The sequence below is a fragment of the Coturnix japonica genome, chromosome 3 (genome assembly GCF_001577835.2).
Source record: "Coturnix japonica isolate 7356 chromosome 3, Coturnix japonica 2.1, whole genome shotgun sequence".
NCBI lineage: Eukaryota > Metazoa > Chordata > Aves > Galliformes > Phasianidae > Coturnix > Coturnix japonica.
Window position 1 is genome coordinate 9,248,267 of NC_029518.1, and position 21,473 is coordinate 9,269,739.

At 43.8% G+C, this 21,473-nt stretch overlaps 1 protein-coding gene across 2 annotated transcripts; it reads left to right on the plus strand.

Annotated features, from left to right (window-relative positions):
* Nucleotides 1-1,702: 1,702 nt before the first annotated feature.
* On the plus strand, nucleotides 1,703-20,796 carry LOC107310840 (lutropin-choriogonadotropic hormone receptor). Of its 2 annotated transcripts, none has more exons than XM_015856838.1 (11): nucleotides 1,703-1,908; nucleotides 7,252-7,323; nucleotides 10,155-10,229; nucleotides 11,968-12,042; nucleotides 12,561-12,635; nucleotides 12,726-12,803; nucleotides 14,344-14,412; nucleotides 14,899-14,973; nucleotides 15,882-16,067; nucleotides 17,368-17,448; nucleotides 19,431-20,796. In XM_015856838.1, exons 1-11 carry the CDS (start codon nucleotides 1,718-1,720, stop codon nucleotides 20,683-20,685), a joined length of 2,232 nt encoding a protein of 743 aa, XP_015712324.1. In that variant the 5' UTR covers nucleotides 1,703-1,717; the 3' UTR covers nucleotides 20,686-20,796. The 2 variants fall into 2 exon arrangements, with proteins under 2 accessions (XP_015712324.1, XP_015712325.1); XM_015856839.1 differs by lacking the exon at nucleotides 1,703-1,908 and adding an exon at nucleotides 7,745-7,826.
* The last annotated feature ends 677 nt before the right edge of the window (nucleotides 20,797-21,473 follow it).

Consider the following 21,473-nt stretch of genomic DNA (forward strand, 5'->3'; position numbering starts at 1 on the left):
GAGCTCCTTCTTCAGTACCGCCACAATAAAGATGGTTCCCTGAGCTGTAGGATATTGATGCTGCCATTTGTTAGGGCTATACAGCCACATAGGAACACAGGCGTGTAACTGCATACATTGTTGTAGAGCCACACAAGGTTTGTCCCCATATGAACTTCAAGAACCGCTTAGATGTGGCACTGGGGCCCGTGGGTTAGCATGGAGGCATGGAGGGAATGGGTTGGTGCTTGGACATGATGATCTTACAGGCCTTTTCCAGCCATAATGATTCTATGATCCTGTGCTGCCGTGCCTGTGCATGTGACTTTATATTAGCGCCATGTGCACACATGCATGAATTTATGCTTAAAAAGAGCTCCATTTTGGATAGATACCGACTCAAGACCAGATGTACAAGACTCCCTAGAGACTGCATCTTTCAAACAGTGGTCAAGTTCTTTGCTTGCCATTCTAGTTTGGTTGGTTACAAGTAAGAGGGTTTGAAAACCCTTACACACGTGGCTACCAGCTCCCAGTGAAAGTTTTGGGGAGGGAGTCTCAGGGACATTTTCTTGAAGATACGTGAAAGTAAAGGTAGCGAAAGGTGATCTCACACTCTTTCATTTGGTTTGCAGGTCCTCTGGAGAGCAGCTAGCATGCTTTGTGTGTTGCTCCATCATTTGTTACAAAGAAAGTCCTGAATTCTTCCTATAACTTCAGTAGTAAATGACAGTGACAGCAGCAATGATCGCTATGTGAAAAACAATTCCTTACAACACAAACAGACCTTTGTGAATTGTAGAAACATTAAGGCTGGAAAAGACCTCTGAGATCATGATGTCCAGCTGTCAACCCAGCACTGCTGTGCCTACAAACCATGTCCCTAAGTACTTCTTTTCCATGGTTAATGAACAATGCAGGGACAGTGACTCCACCACCTCTCTGGGCAGCCTGTATCAATGCCTTACCACTCTTGCTGAGGAGAGATTTTTCCTAATGGCCAATCTCCATTGGTGCAGCTTGAGGCTATTCCCTCTTGTCCTATTGCTGCTACCTGGGAGAAGAAGCCAACCCCACCTCACCGCAACCTCCCTTCAGGCAGTTGTAGAGGGCAATAAGGTTTCCCCTGAGCCTCCTCTTCTCCAGACTGAACAACCCCAGTTCCCTCATCTGCTCCCCATCACACTTGTGCTCCAGACCCTTTTCTGGACATGCCTTGATACCTTCCCTGTAGTGCAGGGCCCAACACTGAACACAGTATTGAGATGCAGCCTCACCAGCGCCAAGCACAGAGGTTCAAATACCTCCCTGTTTCTGCTGGCTGCACTATTTCTGGCCTTCTTGCCCAGGTTGCTCATGTTGTCAGTTATCACCTCCAGATCCTTTTCCTCCATGCAGCTTTCCAGCCATTCTGCCCCAAGCCTATAGTGATACAGAGGGTTGCGATAAAAGCGCAGGACTCAGCCCATGGCCTTGCTGAAGCTCACACAATTAGTCTCAGCCCAGCGATCCAGCCTACCCACATCCCTCTGTAGGGCCTCCCTACCCCCAGGCAGATCGACGCACCCAACCTGATGCCACCCGCAAACTCATCGAGTCCCTCCAGCAGTGCCAGCATCACTTCTGCACCCCGCCCAATAGAGAGGACCGCGGAATCCCCCAAAGCAGATCGCGTTGCGGGCGGGCCGGGCGGCGGGGTGCGAGCACGCCCCGGGGCGGGGCGGTCGGAACGGGGCACATGCCGCGGCCGCGATCGGCAGAGCGAGGCGCGGAGCTGCCGGCGATGCTGCCCGCGCTGCTGCCGCTGCTGCTGCTGTCGCTGCTGCCCGGCTCGGGGGGCGGCCGCTGCCCGCAGCGCTGTGCCTGCACCCAGCCCGCCCTGCGCTGCCCGCCGCCGCCGCCGGGAGCGCGCCCCGCGCCCGCCCGTGCGTAAGTACCGCGGGGTCCGTCCGGGGGGTGTCCGAGCGGTGCGGGGTTGGGGTGGCAAGAAACGGTGCGGCTGGTGTTGGCTGAACTTTCTGTGTTCTCCTGCTGGGTCGCGCGGTGAAGGCGTTTTGCGCATCCCGTAACAGCGCCCGAGTAACTTTGTATGAACGGGATTGAACGGTCTGTATCAGCTCTGCTGTCTTTTCTGTCTCTCGCCAACCCGCCTGACCTCTCGCTCGCCTTCTCCCAGACCTTGTGAGACACAGAACCCTCTGTGCTGAAGCACAGCATCCCCTGACTGTGCCCCTGTCCCACTTGCAGCTCCCGGTCCTCCCAGAAGTTCTTCTCGCACCTTTGGGAGGCTCAAGCTGGTGACAGGTTGGGGCCAATTAGTGTCTGTAAATCGGTCCCACTCTGATGCTTCTCTAGGAATGAGGGTTGGATTACGCCAAAAGGGAGTCATGGGGATTCCCTCACCCCATGCCAGCTCCCCACCTGGCAGAGCACAGCCAGTACATGATATGTATCAGAGCATTATGGTGCAGTATATGATATATATCAGAACACTGTGGTGCAGCATACAAGTTGGGTTGCAGCACTTATCTGAACAACCCCAGCGTCAAAACATGGCATTAGGGGAGCAGAAGTTAACCAAGCAATCCCAGAAGCAGCAGCTGTGCTATCTGCGCAGTAACTGAGCGAGATTTCTCTTATTATGCCCTGTTCAAAAACAAAGCTGATGTTTTCCATTTTCATGCAATTTGTTTGTAAATTTGCCTTGCTCTTGAAATTCCCCAGGGATGATACCATCCCTGCTCTGCTCATTCCTTTACTCCCTGGCTTGAGAATTGATACGCGCAAGAAACACCAAGTTGTGTTAGTTCAGAGCCATGTGAATAGTTCCCTGAAACAACTCTGTCCTCAGCCTGTCCCTCCCCATGTCCCTGTGTTACCATGGTGTCACGGGAAGCTCAGCCCATGAGGTATCCTCCATATTGACTACAACAAAGTCCATTTCAGCCCCGATGCTGGTAACACATGCAGAACTGGTATGGAATGGGTCCCACACAGCACTATATGGGGAGGAGAGGCCTGGCAGAGCTCTAGCACTTCATTAGGATGCTGTATATCTCTCCGGAATCATGTCACAGCCCAGAGAGGTTATCAGCAGCTCCAAACTGGGGTAGTTTTTCCACTTTCTTTTTTGGTGTATTCTTCCTTCTTTTTTTCTGGCTGCTTCTCCAAAAAGAATCCACATCCCCACCCCCATGACCAGGTTGAGACAGATAACAGTCTTAGGGCCTCTTATTAGTTATATTTTACTCAGATCAGCAGGGTAGGTGATAGGCAAGGAAAAGAGAAGGGTTTTCCTCTTTAACCTTTGCTATAACAGCTTTGTAGCTGCTTGCAGAGTCCAGCTGTGAGGCTGGCTGCAGAAACCTGCCACACAGTCAGATAAGAGTTCAACCAAGATTTTGATCCCTGCAGTATCCTCTAAAAGTCAATATTATACCCAGATATCAAACAAAAATCCCTCACTCTTTCAATCTGCCATTGCACAGATACGTCCATCTCTTGGAAATGCCCTCGTACATCCAGAAGGGCCCATTTTTGGTGCAGAGCTCTCTGCTGGGAGCTGCATATCTTCCATTTCATCTGCTCAAGAGATGCATGGACACCAAACAGGATGTGGTGTCATAGGGCAGCACAGGGAGCTGTAGTCCCCATCCCCTAAATGTCCACAGACTAGCAAGCATTTGCTGTACCATTACAAAACTGTAATAACAAACACAAACTCCAACCTTACATGTGGTCATGTATTCTGTTTCTTGTTTTAGTTCCCACTGGGGCATATCTGGCTTTGTAGGGACTGACACTGAAATTTGGTTCCAGGTCCAAAATGGTGGGATATTAGGTGTCACCCATCATCACCTGAATGCACTCTTTGGCTGTTTGTGAGGTATATGCAGCATCTTATCTCCCATTGTAGTTAGACAATGTCTGGTCTACAGGGCTTTAATAATCAGCATTCATACTTTACATTGCCTCCAGAAGCTGGTAAAAATCCTGGGAAAATTGTGAGTTTTCAGTCTTTAAAGTTCTCATCCTTTAACTAACAGGACTCTTTCAAACTGGTGCTGGTAACACATATTAAAAGGGATGCAGTCCTCCTTTCAAAGGCCATACAAGTCAGTTGGTAGCATGAGAAAGCTGCAGGGTATGAAAGCTTTATAAAACCCAGTTTGTTCTTTCTGTCAGCAGCTTCTCCAGCTCTGACAGATGAATCACTGGTCGTATCTGAGCATCAAACTCTGAATGCTATCCAAAATAAATCGATATATAATTCCTGCCAGCATCTGCTTGAGTTTCATTCTGTGCTACCAACATCAGTCACGCCCAACAGCAGAGGCCCAGCAGAGACCTTGATTTACTCTGAGCTTCAGGCAGAATTAAGCCTGCACCGAACAGCCAAATTCTGCTAACCTAAATGTTTATACATACACACAGCTGGATTTTGCTCAGCAGCTAAAGGATCTTGTCCAGAATGTCTGGGGTATGGAAAGAGCCACCTAAATGAATTTGTTTCCCTTCACGCAGTCAGGGTTTGAGATGTAAGCTGCAAAGATGAAGCAGAAAAGAATAGGTTGAAAGCATTTTTCACCTTTTTGTGAATGGGGGAATCTTTGTTGATGCAGAACATTCTCTGTGTGCTCCATCACTGTTTCAAGGATTAAGAGCAAAGCCCAAATTGCCTTTTTCCTTTGTGCTCGCTGTTCTGTGAGGTGCTTAATGAGTCAAGGTAATACCAATGCAGATGAGTTCACGGTTTCAGCTATCAAGGTGAACTTGCAAGAATTCAAAACAAAATTAAGTATAAACACAGAATGGATTAAGTGCTTTCATGCGGTTTAACTACAGTACCTATCGAAGTGCTGGTTCATCCCACCTTGAATTCAACCCATCAGTGCGGTGGCAAAGCCAGCAGCACTGTCCCATAGGCTTTCTGCATGCAGGCAGACAGGCACTGGGTTGTTTTTTTTTGGCCTTTTCTGTTTGTGTGTGCAGACATTGTCATAAATAGGTTTGTTCTGTTTTCCAAGCAGCCCAAGCTGATGGTACAGCTCTGAAGAGGTCCTGGCTTCCACAGCTGCAATTTCTCTGCTCCTACTTTTTGCTCCTTCCCAAAGGTACTTTCCTGCTGGCTCAGCCTGTCGATTTCTACTGCAGGATTCTCTGCACATCTCTGTCCCCTCAGGGCAAATTACATGTGCTCACACACATCACAATATGCCAGCATCTGTCTAGGGACAGGTGGAGCCCAATCCCAGTGGCGTCAAAAACATCCATATTCTTATAACACCCCTATGAGGTAGGGAAGCACTGTTTCCCTACCTGTTTTACTGGCAGGAAATCATGGTGCAAAGAAAATAAGAATAAGTGACTTGCTAAAGATTATGTTGTATTGCAGTAAGGAATTGGTACCAGTCTCCATAATATATCTAGACTGATTTAACCCCAAACATTAAATACGTGTGACAGCCTACCCCAATAGCACGTAAATCATAGGATGGATTGGGTTCAAAGGGACCTCAAGGATCATCAAGTTCCAACCCCTGTTACATGCAGGGTTGCCAGCCACTAGATCAAGTAGTAGGTCAGATTGCCCAGGACACCATCCAACCCAGCCTTAAACATCTCCAGGATCTGGGCATCCTCAGCCTCTCCAGGCAGCCTGTTCCAGCACCTCACTTCTCTCTCAGTGAAAAATGTCCCACTGACATCTAATCTAAATCTCCCTTCCTTTAGGATAGAATCTACCTACGTAAAACAGTTGATTTCTCTCCTGTTTATAATCTTCCATAAAATATCGGAAGGCTGTAACAGTCTTCACATAGCCTTCTCTTCTCCAGGGTGAGCAAACCCAGCTTTCTCGGCATGTCTCCATAGAAGATGTGCTCCAGCCTTCTGAGCATCTTTGTGGATGCTCCTTTGGATTCTCTCAAGCAGCTTCACATCCTTCCAATGCTGGACACCCCAGATTTGGATGCAGTACTCCAGATGGAGCCTCACAAGGGCAGAGTAGAGATATCTGCTCACCTCTTTGTCCCTGCTGCCACTCTTCTGTATACATACCTGGGATTACTCTGATCCAAGCGCAAAGCCTTGCACTTTGCTATGTTGAACCTCATCAGATTGAGGACACACCTTTTGAGTTTATCAAGGTCCCTGTGGATGACATCCCTTCCTTCTGCACCAGGCAGCTTGGTGTCATCAGCAAACTTGCTGAGGGTGCACTCAATCCCATCATTTATATCACTGATCAAGATGTTAAAGAGTGCGGTTCCAAGATGGACCCCTGGGGGACCTTGCTCGTCACCAATCTCCACCTGGACACAGAGCCATTGAACACAACCTTCTGGCTGCAATCTTTCAACCAATTCCTTATCCACTAAATTGACCAGTAAAATTCTTAAACATTCTAAAATGTCTTTATGCAAAGGATTATAACAACAACAACAACAAGAAGAACAACAAATAGGCCTTATGAATAGCAAGGGAACAACCTTGACAGCATGTTTTTAAGGGTGGGAAGCAGATGTCTCTGTCTAGCTATCTGTAATTTAAAAAGCAAAAGAGAGCAATTATCTGTTTGCACACAGATAACGTCCTGAAGTATGTCAAATATTTTCCTGTGGCTATTATCAGGGAGAGCATGGCCATGGCTGTACGAATTGGCACCATAGTTCAGAGGCAGAGCAGGATGGTAAGATGCAGATCTGTCTCCCACAAGACCATTAACATCTCGGTGAGAGTAATTAAAGAATTAAAAAGGGAAACACACACTTGCTTTTAACTGGCAAATCAGCCTGCTGCAATTTAATATAACATCGGGCCAAACTCAGATCTCCTCTAGCACTTGCAGCACACAGCCTGGAACTGGCTGGGAATGCCAGTGCCACAGCATGATACCACAGCTGTACTACTGAGAGCAGAGATGGAAACAAATGTTGTTGCATAGCCTTATGCAAAAGCCACTTATTCCAAAGGAAATAACCTTAAATAGGCCATAGCTTCTCTTGACTGTGAATATAGCAGTCCATTTATCAGGCTATACATTTACTTAATAGCATATGATTATTATTGTTTCGACCACATTAATCTCAAATCTGTGCTATTAAAGAACTGATCCAATAGCCCTCACATTTGTTTCATTAGGATCAATGGTAGAAGGGTCAGGCCCCACATCCAGGCAAAATAAAGGGGCCCAATGCCTTGTTGTGTATAGGCTGTAAACAGGAAAATCCCATGCCTTAAAACCTTCTCCTCCTTCTGCTCTTCTCTCAGGTCATTCACTCACCTCCCTGTGAAAGTGATCCCATCACATGCATTCGAAGGACTTCGAGATGCCTTCATCATGTAAGTAGGCAACATTTTCCATAGAGTTTCTTATAACGTCTTGCTAGAAGTTTTAACAAAAGTCTATTTACATTATTGTAAAATAAAATGTTGCTAAAAATACATTCATAGGAAAGAAAAAAGCTGGCCACACACACAAGGAAAGGATAAGCTGTTCTTATAAACCAGTCATCTCTCACTAACAGGCTTTAGAACATGATTTGAGAAGGCACTGCTTTTTGACAGGGGTTTAACAGGTCATGTAATGAAACATTAATCACATTGGAGAGAACTGGATACTGCCTGATAAGTCGTGATAGGCATTTTTGACTGGCAAACGAGGTAGAAAGCTATCATAAAATGTTATCTCTGCAATGATAGCTGTGGCATTCTGTAGTACTCAAATAAGACTCTTCTTTTTTTTTTGCTGTTTTGTACCAAGAGGTAAGCATGGAAGAGGATCTGTAGGACTGAACCCTTACTTGGCTATTACCATTTACAAGCATGGCAACTTTCTACATCAGGTTGGCATTGCTTTTCCTTGCTTAACTTTGCATCTGTTTTATAGCAAGGGTTCAACCGGAAGGGTGGGCTGATGACACACCTGTGCAATTCAGAAGCAACTCTCCCAGTAACTAAAAGCAGCAGCACAGATAATGCCACTTACTGTTCTAGGTGCACATCTTAGACTTATCTTCTTCATCTATAAAATCTATAGTACATCAGATATTAAAATACACATTACAGAATCATAGAATTGCCAGGATTGGAAAAGAACTACAAGATCACCCAGTCCAACCATCCACCCTTCACCAATAGTTCTCACTAAACCATGTCCCTCAGCACAACGTCCAATCATTCCTTGAACACCCCCAGGGTCGGTGACTCCACCACCTCCCTGGGAAGCCCATTCCACTGCCTGACCACTCTATCAGAGCAGTAGTATTTCCTAACGTCCAGCCCGAACCTCCCCTGGCGCAGTTTGAAGCCATTCCCTCTAATCCTATCACCAGTTAATTAGATGTTATACCATCTATTTTCCAGGAGACAAAAAGAGAATATAGGAAACCCTTCCACAGTGCATTCATGAAGACAAAGAATTGAAAGATTAGCATTTTTAGATGGGAGATCAACTTAAATCCAATGAGCATCTCCTACCTATATGATTTGCTGCTAATTTTTCCTGAACTGTATGCATAACCCATTCTTCAAAGAGGCTGTTTTCTTCACTGACTTTTTTCTCTTCCTTCTTCACTGACTTTTTTCTCTTCCACAAGAGAATTGACTTCTTTGTGTCCTTTTAATACATCTCTCCAAATTAATGGCACAGAAATCAATGTGTTTGTCTCATGTAAATCTATAGAGAACTACATAGGTTTATTGAGATTCAGCGTTACTTTGAATAACTCATATTTTTAAACTGAAAATCTCTAAATCATCAATTTGGCAACTCATCACCAACTGCTAATCAAATGATAAATTACTGTCACAGTCATAACTCTTTCAGACACATGTAAACGGAAAGCCATCGGAGAGTAGGGAGAATCTCAGGGGAGAACCATGAGATCTGGGGTCTCATAATTCAGACCCTGGACCTGAAAGCCTTCTATTTCAAGTCTGACAAAGTATTCCCTGATCCAACCCAGTGCTAAGCCCTGAGCCTCTTTGGACCAGGCCATCAAGAGGCCACTTGATCTGCATGCATCTTTTATTCATGAACAACCATTGCACTATCAGAAAAAATAACTATCTCATCTAATTCTGATGATGGAGAAAATGATGAGTAATTATGTAGGAAATATACCAAATGTATAGTTTTTGGTATGTGTTCCCCTTTGCCACTTCAAGTTAAAGAAGGTCATTGTGGTCGAAGGGGTTTTTATATTGACATCCATAGGAACTGCTTTCTTGTAATCACACTTCAGATAAGATAACTTCCATAACTGTGACAATAGAGACTCCAGTTCTACAGACATGTTCCAGTTGTTTAGAAAAAGTATTTTTGCTTTGCTGACAGGGTATAATCTTCAGTATAGTTTCTGTGCTGTTTCAGTCAATTCTGTCAAGAGAAAATGCTGTTCTGAAGACCTTTCCCCTCTATATGCATTAATATATACTATTTGCTTTCAGGAGCCAATTTTGTGACACTCTTTGAAACTTAATCTAGCAGGCCTTTGGCAGGCATCACCAAAGTGATATATTCCTCTGTAGGCAATGTTCTTAACTGTATGTGCAGAATAGGAGCATCGGTATGTGAAAAATCATGTAATGCCTATGAAAACAGTCATGTTGATCTGTGTTATGATGGAAAAGAGCCACTTCCATAAGTTTCCATGATGTAATGAAAACGGCATTTAAATCCAACAATTATTCATAATGTGCACTGAGTGCGTATTTGTGTGTCTGTATATATGCACATTAGACAACCGTCACCATAACCTTATATTCACAGGGCTTCATACAGTTACTACCTACGTCCTTGTCCATGCAAACAAACATACTAAGCGGGACCAAAAGGCTCAGAGACTTGAGCTGACTCCATTTGCATTCATCCAGCCCTCAGTCACTTCCTTATCTACAGTTTACTGAGGAAGTAGAGATTGGCTGCTCTGGACATCCTTGCTCCAGATGGTTGCCATACCCTTTTCCCAAGGCAGCAAAACACTGCTCTCTCTTGAACCCTACTGGCTCAGGATTTTAGAGTTTGGAGGCAAGGCAAGGACACTGCTGCACAACAAAAACTGATTGGAGGCTTAAATAGCCACATATAAAAGAAGCAAATGTAAGTAGAAACTTGGTTTCTGATATCCCCTCCGTTAATGTATTGCCTTGTATTTGTCTTTTCATTACAGTGAAATCTCTCAGAGTGACTCCCTAGAGAGAATAGAAGCAAGCGCATTTGACAGCCTTCCCTCTTTGTCGGAAATGTAAGCCGTGGTGGAAAAAAGGCATCCACCTTGTGATTTAGGATCATCAAGGAGCAGCCAACAGAAGAGTATCCCTAGGCCAAATCTTCCTACGTTACTTTGGCTTTGGATGAGATCTGTGCTAACGTTTCCGTCCAAAGTCCGATATGAAGTAATGAGCTCTGCGTAAGCTCTAGCCTTGGAGATCCGAATCATGCAAAGACATCTATGTGTATGAAGCCCATTTCCTTTCAGTACCTCAGTGACAAGATTGGAGCTCTGTGTTTACTTCTGCCACAGTGCTGAGCTTTCTAAGCAGAGAAATCAGTCAATAAGAAAACAAAATCTTCCTTTTTGTAGATGTGGTTTTCAAAACCAAGTGTTTGAAGACGTCTGCTTAGCATGCAGCTCTTCTTTCGAGCACTGAAATACTACTCAAAGAGAAGATGTACTAATTTTAAACCTGACCTACCTAGCACAAGCATCTGAGAGCGCATGTGATTTAAAGCAATTGCTAGGAGAATGCTCTGAAATATTTAGTGAAATTGGGAACTGAACGTTTGATTCCTCACTGCGTTCTTCCCCACAGCGTGATCAGGGAGTGTTTTAACTACAGTGCAACTGAGCGAGGACAAATTCATGGGATTATTTTTTTTTCCCCCACTTATGTGAATTCCATCAGAGCAAGATACTTGCTCAAAGAAGCAGCAGACAGATCTGCCCAGCTCTTATTGGGTCAGATTTCCAGTAAGAAACAGGATATTGAGCTGATGCATTCACTTACAAATTATGCACAGCTCATCACCTGCCTGTCTGCTAAAACAAGAAAGCTAAGAAAGACCATTACAGAGCTGCGGGAGAGTAGCAGGAAAACCTGCTCAAATCTTGAACACTCTGCAGGTCTCACACTGTGTAGGCTTGTCATCTCAAGCTGCAGGCAAGGCCACTTTCGTTGGAAAAGCAGCTGAAGTGTGTTCAATGCTGCTCCTGGCTTTCAACTCTCCTTGCAAATTCATATGCTAAACGACCTCACAGCTGCTCAGTTAGGGTTTGCTCACCTTTGGCAGCCTGGAGACTCAGGCTATTAATGCTAATACCTCATTCCAGAGCGTAGATATAGAAGACTTAAGGTACAAAACAGCAGTCAGTGCATTTGGCATCAGGTAAGTAATAAAGTTCTGCATTCCCACCTAGTCCCAAGCTGTATTCATATCCAATGAGGCTCCTCCCAAAACACTTGCCCTAAATTGTACCTCATAACAATCCAGTCCCATAGGTCCCAATACTGGATCAGCCTGAATTTGGTAGGTTATTTGATTGTGTGTAGGATGCAAGTAATAAAGCAGAACCTTTTACCTTAGGCTGCTGTAAACCTAGCATGGATTCAAAAGAAGCAGCGAAACACCAACCCACACCAATGACCAGGATATCTATACCAAGGAAAGTTAGTGCAGTGGGCCATGCAAACTCAGGAGACTGCTGAGTTTTGTTGTGTTTTTTTTTTCCTGGCTACCTAACCATTATAACCCTTTACTGTTATTACTGTTATTATCAGTGCATTTGTAGTGCATTTTAGAAGGTCTGTTCACAGCCCGAGAGCCTTCCATTCCATTCCATTCCATTCCATTCCATTCCATTCCATTCCATTCCATTCCATTCCATTCGTGGCAGTTTTCCAGCAAGGTCAACCACCAGACACGCTCACGTCCTTCCAAGTATGTAACAATTATAACACAAGCATATCTTTCCCTCATTACAGATTAATCCTGAACACAAAAAATCTCTTGCACATTGAGGACGGAGCATTCAGAAACCTTCCAAGGCTAAAATATTTGTAAGAAAGCATTTCATTTCTTTTCTGGTTTCTTTTTCCTCTTTCTATGAAGAAATGGACAAACCCCAGAAAACAAACAATTATAAGGAAGTTTCTCACACCTTGCAGCACACCAGAAGTTTATACATCATTTAAAATTGCCTTAATAAGCAGCTTACCAACAGAGAGATCTTTTAAAAGGCGAAGAAATAAACTAACACAAGGCAGAGCACCAATGGACAAAACAATAGCAAAGTCTGCTAATGAGCTCTGTTAAGTGCTTAGTAGAGTAAAACTTCCATTTTGACAAGATACAGAAGGGGTAACTAAGACATCTTCTGTAGCCTTAATGTGGATATATGTTGCTGCCTGAGAATACTATATGTGGTTCTCAAAGATCTTAAAAGCACAGTTAGAATTACCTGAAAAATATGTTTACCATTCATTTTAACACACTGTTAAATTCACACCTTTGGGGTTGGCCTGTCCTTGCAGTCAGCCTAGTAACCTTTCCTCCTGTAAACTGTGCTTTCCTCCAGGAGCATCTGTAACACTGGAATAATAGAGTTCCCAGACTTGACGCAGATCTTCTCCTCAGAAGCTCATTTTATTTTGTAAGTGAAGCCCTTCCTCCCACCCGGCTGTGATTCATCCCACCTTGCTCCTGTACGTCTGACAGGTAACTTCTTTTTTCCCACCCAAAGGGAGCTGTGTGACAACTTGCGTATGACAACCATACCTCAAAATGCTTTCCGGGGCATGAGCAACGAGTCGCTGACACTGTGAGTAAAGAACTCCCAACTCCTTTGGTGAGGGTCATGCTGCCATCCCAGGAGAGCAGCCCTGCTTTGAAAAGAATCTTGAAATTAAGCCCCACATGTCTGTATTGTCTCTATACCAAGACTTCCCTTCTAGCATGCTACAGCCACCTGTGAGATGAGTGGGTTTAATGCCAGGTGAGATGCTCTACCCAAGGAGGGCCAGAATCATAGAATCACCAAAGGCTGGAAAAGGCTTTCGAGATCATCCAGTCCATCTGCCTACCTACCACCAATACTTCCCCACTAAACCATGTTCCTTAGTATCACATCAACACCCTTCTCCAGCACCTCCACAGATGGAAGCAATAATCCCATCCCTGGCCTCACAGCACAAACACAGCTCTGAAAGCACATAAAGCAAACCCTGGCAGATCAGGCTGGTATTTAAGATGCACATATCCAGAGAGCCTTGTCTTGGAACAAGCGTGTGCCCAAACTACTGTACAACACTCCATGAACATTCGTGCCTGCAAATAAGCTCTGCTTTGCATGAGCAGGTGCTGCAGCTGGCTGGGTTTGGGCCTTCACATCTTCAACACAGATTAGGTTCATTCAGAAACTGATAGGGGAGCTGTACATAAATATGACCGAAAACAATGACCACATGGTGTTAAAGGGGAGCAATGGCTTAGCTTACAGCATTATTCCATCTTACGGGCCTCTTTCCTACCAACCAATTCACAAAATAACTTCAGCAAAATTATGATTCTCTGAATGGTGCAAAAAAATGAGCATGCCAGAAATGTTTTACTGTATTCCTCAACTATTAAATGGAATGGAGTCTAACTCACAGTCAGGAAACAACCAACAGCAGCTTTTCTCCTATCCTTTTATGATAGGAGAGATAAGAATTACCTTATCAGCAGCTTCCTAATTGCAGAGCTACACTGTAACTCCACCCCATGGAATTAACTGCAATTAGCTGAAATAATTTGAATGGTTGCAACAAGGTTTGGTGAAACACAAGTAATTTGTGAGGGCATAAATTCAGCCCATGCTAATACTTCGTATTTCAAACAGCTAATTTAGGCTGTTCGTGCTTCATGAGGATGGGGAATCAATACTAAACAGGGCTGTGTTCATTAAGGAGATCGCTAACTTCAGTGACAGAGCTACACTTCTGTGAGCCCTGCACCAGTACATGCTTAAACCACAAAATCCAGCTCTTCTATAGGTTGTTGTCCTGGTGCCAAGGCCCTACTTGAAATCATGCCTTGTTTCTGGGTCTCATCTCAAAATGGGCACAGAGCTCCATGTAGCAAGGAGAATATGCACATAAGAAGATGATTTCTTCAACAGCCAAACCAGAAGGTGCTTAGGGAATTTAAGCTTCAATTTCATGATAATTTCTGAGCTAATGTCAGCTATACTATAGGTATCTGTATTCTTTAGAAGCCAGACAATACTATAATTGAGTACAGCATTAAGATTTAAAACTTGTAGTAAAGTAACAATCCCATCCTTTCTTGATTTTTCCTTATGCACTTTTGTTAATCCTCAGCAAACTCTATAAAAATGGATTTGAAGATATCCACAGCCATGCCTTCAACGGAACCAAGCTAAATCAATTGTGAGTATGCTGTATAGAACCATAGACAAAATCAGGTTGGGTGAGACCTCAGGGATCACCTGGTCCAACCTTTCGTGGTAAAAGTAAGGCCCAGATAATACACTCCTAAAGCCAGCAGCAGGTTGAATAGCTTGAACACATAGAGTGCATTTTACATTTGGATATATCAGTAGTTTCTAAATCAACTGCGCGTGCTTTGGGCCTAGCCCTGTGGTTTGCTGCATTTCTGTACAAGGGTCCTGCTGCAAAGGAACCAGAGTTGCTGTTCCTTGTTTAAATCAGAAGAAACTGGAAACAATCAGAATTAAGAGTAGATGCTAGCAGACTGATAGCATCAGTGGAGGAAGAAGTGGCGTAAGAAATACAAGCTATCTCAGACCAGATGCTGGAACAACCTCACTGCAATGGGAGGAAGCTTGAGTGAAGATACATTGGAAGAAGGTATTTCAAGAGGTGGATGTAAAGACTTGATGTTTGACCCCACAGGATTCTGAAGGACAACAAAAACCTCAGGCGGATACACAACGATGCCCTGAGAGGGGCCATCGGGCCAGACGTCCTGTAAGCATCAAACCACTCTTTACCCGGTTTTGTAGATGCCCCATATGAACTGTGTTATGCCAGTGGACAGCATGCTTGACCTGTTACCACCTACATGTAAAATGGAAGCATATCAATGAGGTGCCGTGAAATTGTGGGGCAGAAAGCTCAGCCTGCACCATGACAAACATCAGCCAGTTTGAGCCTCTGCTCCTTAGGCATTTGGGTGGTTTGGTAGGATTAGCATGTTTTTACAATGTACTGTTTTAGAATTTGGTTATGAAAGTGAAGTGGTTGACAGCATGCTATAAGCCAGTGCCGAATAAAACATATCATTGGCATCCTTACACTTCATTCATCAAGTACATATTAAGGGCTGCACTGGCTGTAGCTGCATACAATAAAGCCAACGAGTGGCTCTGTAAATAACACTCCATGCCACAAATGCCATTGTATTCCTTTCCCTGGAATTTTTGCATTGTACAGCCTTAATAGCATCACTCACATAATTGAGCCTTTTCTTTTTCCCCTGTTTAACAGCTTAACTCTGAAACATTTGGTCCCATACATGGCCTTTCCTAAAGTTACTCTAAGCCAAACTACTGAAGTTGGTCCGGCAAGAAAAGTGGATTCCATTTTGGGCTTTGATTAAATATTCATTTAATGCATTAGCTGAAACCTAGGACAAGCCCCAGCACAGTGGGTTTTGATTCCCACCATGCTAAAACCAGCTCCTAGCCTGCCTGGGGTTCCCATGTCACAGGGAAAGACTCAGCAGCATCACAGAGCACATCTCCAAGCTGAGTACTGGGTGGCTTTGCGGATGTAGGCCTTCATAAAAAAAGAAATGAGTCACTGCTATCTATCTTCATGCCTTAGTGAGGCTTTTATCTGTATGAAAAGAAATGAAAGCACTCTTGGTTTTTCAGGGACATTTCTTCGACAGCGCTGGAGTCCCTGCCTAGCTATGGGCTGGAGGCTATCCAGGTCCTCAACGCAATGTCATCATATTCATTGAAGAGACTGCCACCTCTGGATAAATTCAGCAGCCTGCTGGAAGCTGTTCTGACCTACCCCAGCCACTGCTGTGCTTTTCAAAACCTGAGGACAGAAAAGTAAGTCCAAATGGCATTCTGTTGTATTGCAGGACTTTGGAAACTCAAAAACGGCAGTTCTACTCTGTTCAGCTGGCCTGGCCTCATTGGGTTGACCTACCCTTCTTTCAGGGGCAAGGAAACTGTGAAAGGCAGCAAGACCTCACTCCAAACAACAGATCTCTACTGAACGCAATAGAGGTATTTTCACTCCTATGGGAGGAGAAATTTCTCACATCCTGGGTCTAAGAACAGCCAGCTGAGATGTTATTCTAAGTTTGCTGAAAGCTTCTATTTTCCTTGATATCTCAATAAAATAGCAGTCTGGATAAAATACCTTTCCAGCACATGGAAGATATATTTCCATCAACAGCACTTTGTCCTAAAAAAAACCAACCTTGCAACTTTAGCTATACAGCATATTTAATGCAAGTACTACAATAACTACTTTTCTTCAACTGTCAGTTGGCTGTAGACACCCAAAGCAACTCCTAATGAGTTTAGTTGAAGCTACAGGGATTCCACACTTCCCACCTACCTCAGATGAAGCCTACAGAAAAGATGTACTAAGCAGCCATTTGTGGAATGCCTGATCAACAGGACTTGCACACCATCACTGTGCTGCAAGGCAGGAACAGAATCCCATCCTTCAGGGTAGAATAGGTGGTGATGATATGCTTTCTCTTCATTTTAGTAAGTGGTTCCTGCTTCTGCAGAAGTAAAAGAAAGATACTAGAGTCAAGTAAGAGAGATGGAAGGTAATGTTCAGTCCATAAAACATTCCTTCACAGGACTGAATGTGGGCAGAAAAAAAAAAAAACAAAAACACGCTATAAACAATTTCTGTTGCCATCCCATTATTGATAAGCATTACAGCGGTGCTTAGATTGGCATCTTGAAACCTTATTTCTCTTGCTATACATAAAGCTTTCTGTAAGTCTCCAGGTCTCTCATTCTCTTAAGAGTACATAGCATTTAACCCATACCTTTAAAGATTTTGCCAAGTATGTGGTCTTGCAATATGTACTTTGCAAATAGCTTTTCTCTCAGCATAAAACACCTATCCCCGAACAGCTCAAGTTATTTCACTATAATGAATGCAACATAAACAGCTGAGATGAAGGCCCACACCACGTTGCAGTTTATCGTCAGAACATTTTAAGCTTTCCTACCCCTGCTTTTAAAGTCCTGCATGAATATCTGCACCGCATGAGGCCAATTCCAGTTCACCTTACATGCCGGTGAAGATCACTTTCAGAGAAGATGAGAATTTGGCCAAAACCTAGACTGAAACTCAACTTTCTTCTCCTTCTTGTTTCAGGCAAAATTCCTTGCTTTCCATTTTTGACAACTTCTCCAAACAGTGTGAAAGCACAATGAGGAAACCAGCTAGTGAAATACTGTAAGTATTGCATATGGAAGCTGGAAATAGCAAAGATGGACTTCCCCTCTTGTTACTTGTATGCTTTTCCCAAAACAGCATGCCTTCTTTCTTTGTTAATTCAGTCACCCTTACAAACAGCACAGTGGTCATTTTACTATCACTAAACCAACATTTGTGATTTTTATGTTCAATAAGGGGGGTAGGAGGGAAAAACAACAAAAAACACTAACATAATTACATGGGCTTCCCTCATCACAGCTTCTCTTCTAAATTCTTGAAACACTTTCAAAACAGTGATCCCATATTTAACAAATTTAGGGGGCCTACCTGGAGAATTTCCAAAGACAAGTGCAGAAGTTTAACTGAACCAAGGAGCTGCCACTGTTAGTATGTTTTGCCCATACATTGAATACTTAGAAGCCAGCAGGTCATTATCTGCGCTACTAGAAAACAGCACAAAGAGAATCTCTGAGTTAGAAGTTTGGTCAGCCTATGCAGTTTGTGTATCTCTTCTGAGTGTATCTTTCCATATCATCTGCAGTTCCGTATGACCTGCATCCAGTGGGACAATGAAAAAGTGGTATCAAAACTGGTGGGTTGGCAGTGTTGAATATCACAAGCCCTGCAAATATTATTTCATGGATGAGTTGAAGGATTTGCAAATATTCACATCTCCTGCTAAATGGGAGACCTGGGGGCTTCTCTTTAACCATGACACAGAGTCAGATCATTGCAAAGTCTTGAAAAGACAAAATACCAATACATGCAATACAGCTGAACTGTGATTGATTCACTGAGATCCAGATGAACACGGGTTCAAGATTCTTAGGCTTGAAGGCTGCAAATTCTAAAGTTTGGGAACCACAACAGGAAACTGGCTGAAAATCATGAGTTCTATTACAAGGGAAGGTTGCACATGGTAGAATGCTTATGCAGCCTCTCAGAAAATCACAGTTTTATTTAATTAATAAATCAAACACATTCTCTGCTCTTCCAGTTTAAGCCAGATAAGTAAAAGACATTGGGCAGTTTTCCATGAAAGTAGAGCTAAGGCAACAAGATTGGCAAGGTATTTACCTAACAAGAATAGCTGAAAAACAACCCAGCTTTATCTGCCAGTTACAAACCAGCTCCAGAAAGAAAGATTAACATACAGCCTTCAGAAACTGTAGAAGGTTAAGCACGTATTTCAGTTGTCCTAAACCTAAGACTTCTGTAAACCACCGCCCTCAATAGGGATGTTTTCCAGGTCTCACATTGAAGACTGAGTGTCTGTCTGCCAAACACCGTGATATCAGTAGCTATTCTGGCAGGGAACTGGAGAAAACAGCACTTGCTTTCAAAATGTTTCTTTTGTGATAGGTTTATTGACGCTTTGATAGGTTTACAGATGACCTGGAGATTAGAGATCACTCTAGAACACCTAATACATTTATATTTAGGCATTTTCCCAGTCTGAACTTCATGTATTCCTAGCTATTGCCATACTCTATCTAGTTAATGATGCACACCTTACTCTGTAATACTGCAATCAAATTTCTCAGCACTTTGCAACCCACATGTAGTCTCAGACTTTGTTGAGTGTTTCCTAGGGGAGGAAAAGGAGCAAAACTAAAATCCTTCAGTTATTTTAGTTTCTATAACAATCTGATAAACCCATACACATAAAATCTATGATCCATACATTCAAGTGATACTATGATTTGAACTGCAGTCTACTGGCAGACTGAGAAAGATGGCTCAATTACAAAGCAGTCAAGATGAAGTGCTTACAAATAGGTAAGCTGGGTGAGAAAGCATTTATGTGGATGAAACCACAACCCGAGTTTGCTACCCCAGCAAAAAGCATGCTTACAGGAGCTTTGATGCTTGTAAATGCTCAGTGGAAACAAATATAAGAAAGTGTTTTAAAACAACTGTCAACTGTTATAGAGTGCAACATGTAACAAATAGCTCACTTCTATGAGGGGGCTGGGGGGGGGCTGTTGTTATTTTAATAGCTACAGAGATGCTTCTTTCAACACATCACTGTGGCCAGAAGAAAAGCACACGTACCCACTTGGACCAGCAGAAGAAACCTTTCCTTACAGCTACTCAACTATTTTTGATGAGGATGAAATGACTGGCTTTGACTTTGAGTATGACTTCTGTCAGCCCAAGATACTGACATGCACTCCAGAACCAGATGCCTTCAATCCCTGTGAAGACATTCTAGGATACAGCTTTCTCAGGGTCCTGATCTGGTTCATAAACATCCTTGCCATTGCTGGCAACTTTATTGTGCTCCTCGTCCTCATAACCAGCCACTACAAGCTCACGGTTCCTCGATTCCTCATGTGCAACCTCTCCTTCGCTGATTTTTGCATGGGGCTTTACTTGCTGCTCATTGCTTCAGTGGACGCTCAGACAAGTGGGCAGTACTACAACCATGCCATAGACTGGCAAACAGGCAGCGGCTGCAGCACTGCTGGTTTTTTCACCGTCTTTGCAAGTGAGCTCTCTGTGTACACACTAACAGTGATCACCATAGAAAGGTGGCATACCATCACCTACGCCATGCAGCTGGACCGAAAGCTACGGCTGCGGCACGCCGTGCCCATCATGCTTGGTGGCTGGGTGTTCTCCATCCTGATAGCGGTGCTGCCACTGCTGGGGATCAGCAGCTACATGAAGGTCAGCATCTGTTTGCCCATGGATATTGAAACAGGGCTTTCCCAAGCCTACATATTGCTGATCTTAGTGCTCAACGTCGTAGCCTTCATTGTCATTTGTGCTTGTTACATCAAGATATACATCGCCGTGCAGAACCCTGAGCTGGTAGCTGCCAATAAAGATACTAAGATCGCCAAGAGAATGGCCATACTGATCTTCACGGATTTTACCTGCATGGCCCCAATCTCCTTCTTTGCCATATCTGCTGCCATTAAGGTGCCTCTCATCACTGTGACAAACTCCAAGATTCTGCTGGTTTTATTCTACCCAGTCAACTCCTGCGCAAACCCATTTCTGTATGCAATTTTCACTAAAGCATTCCAAAGAGATTTCTTTCTGCTGATGAGCAAACTAGGTTGCTGTAAGAGCCGAGCAGAGCTCTATCGAATGAACTACTTCTCCGCTTACACCTCCAACTGCAAAAATGGCAGCTCAGCCCCAGGCCCCAGTAAAGCCTCACAGGCACTGCTGCTTTTGTCAGCTTCAGAGAAACTGTGCAAAACAAGACGCTCTACAAAGAAAAGCCAGCCAGAGTGCCCATAGGTGCTGTGCTCTACGGTGCCAGCTGCAGTTATTTCCACCAAGCAGGGATTGCTTCATATCATGAACATCTCACGATAAATAAAATCATGAGTCAGTAATTCTTATGCAGCATTACTGTTCTGAAGTTCAAAGCGATGTCTTCCCTTCTCTAGTAACCATAGGCACAGAAGGAGATTAGTAGGTGAATTAGGTGACATACTTCTTCAGGGAGAACCAAGGGAATCCTGCAGCAGTCAAGGTGCTCTTCAGGTTAATGGGTACTGTGGTCATTACAGATCTGCTTCCCTGCAGTAGTACCTGTCTGCCACCCCTCATCCTTTCTTTTCCACTCCCACCAGCTGTGCTGACATCCTGGGGAGTTTAAAGAATGAAGCCCTAAAGAAGATGCCTCCTATACACTTCATCAACAGAAGTATCCAATTACACAAGCACATACACCTGGTTAAGAATAGTGTTCACCAAGCAATGGTTTGTAAAGACATCACCAAAAAGACTGGACCTGCTGAATCTTTGCTGAATATTTGTTGCTAGCAAAGTCACATTAGATCTTACTTGGAGCCTATGGGTAATTCATTTAAAAATAGAAAAAAAGTTAACCCACATGCAGCCATGTATGACCCAGAAATGGAAAGAAAGGAAATGCAATAGCTGCAGAATGCCAAGCGCGCTACATAGTAGTATATTTTGTATATCAGGTGCACCCACACTGGCCACCTAAGCTGTTAAGGGCCCCTATCAGCTCAGCAGCAGGATAGGTTCTGTCTTGTTTTCTCTCCAGGGACAATATA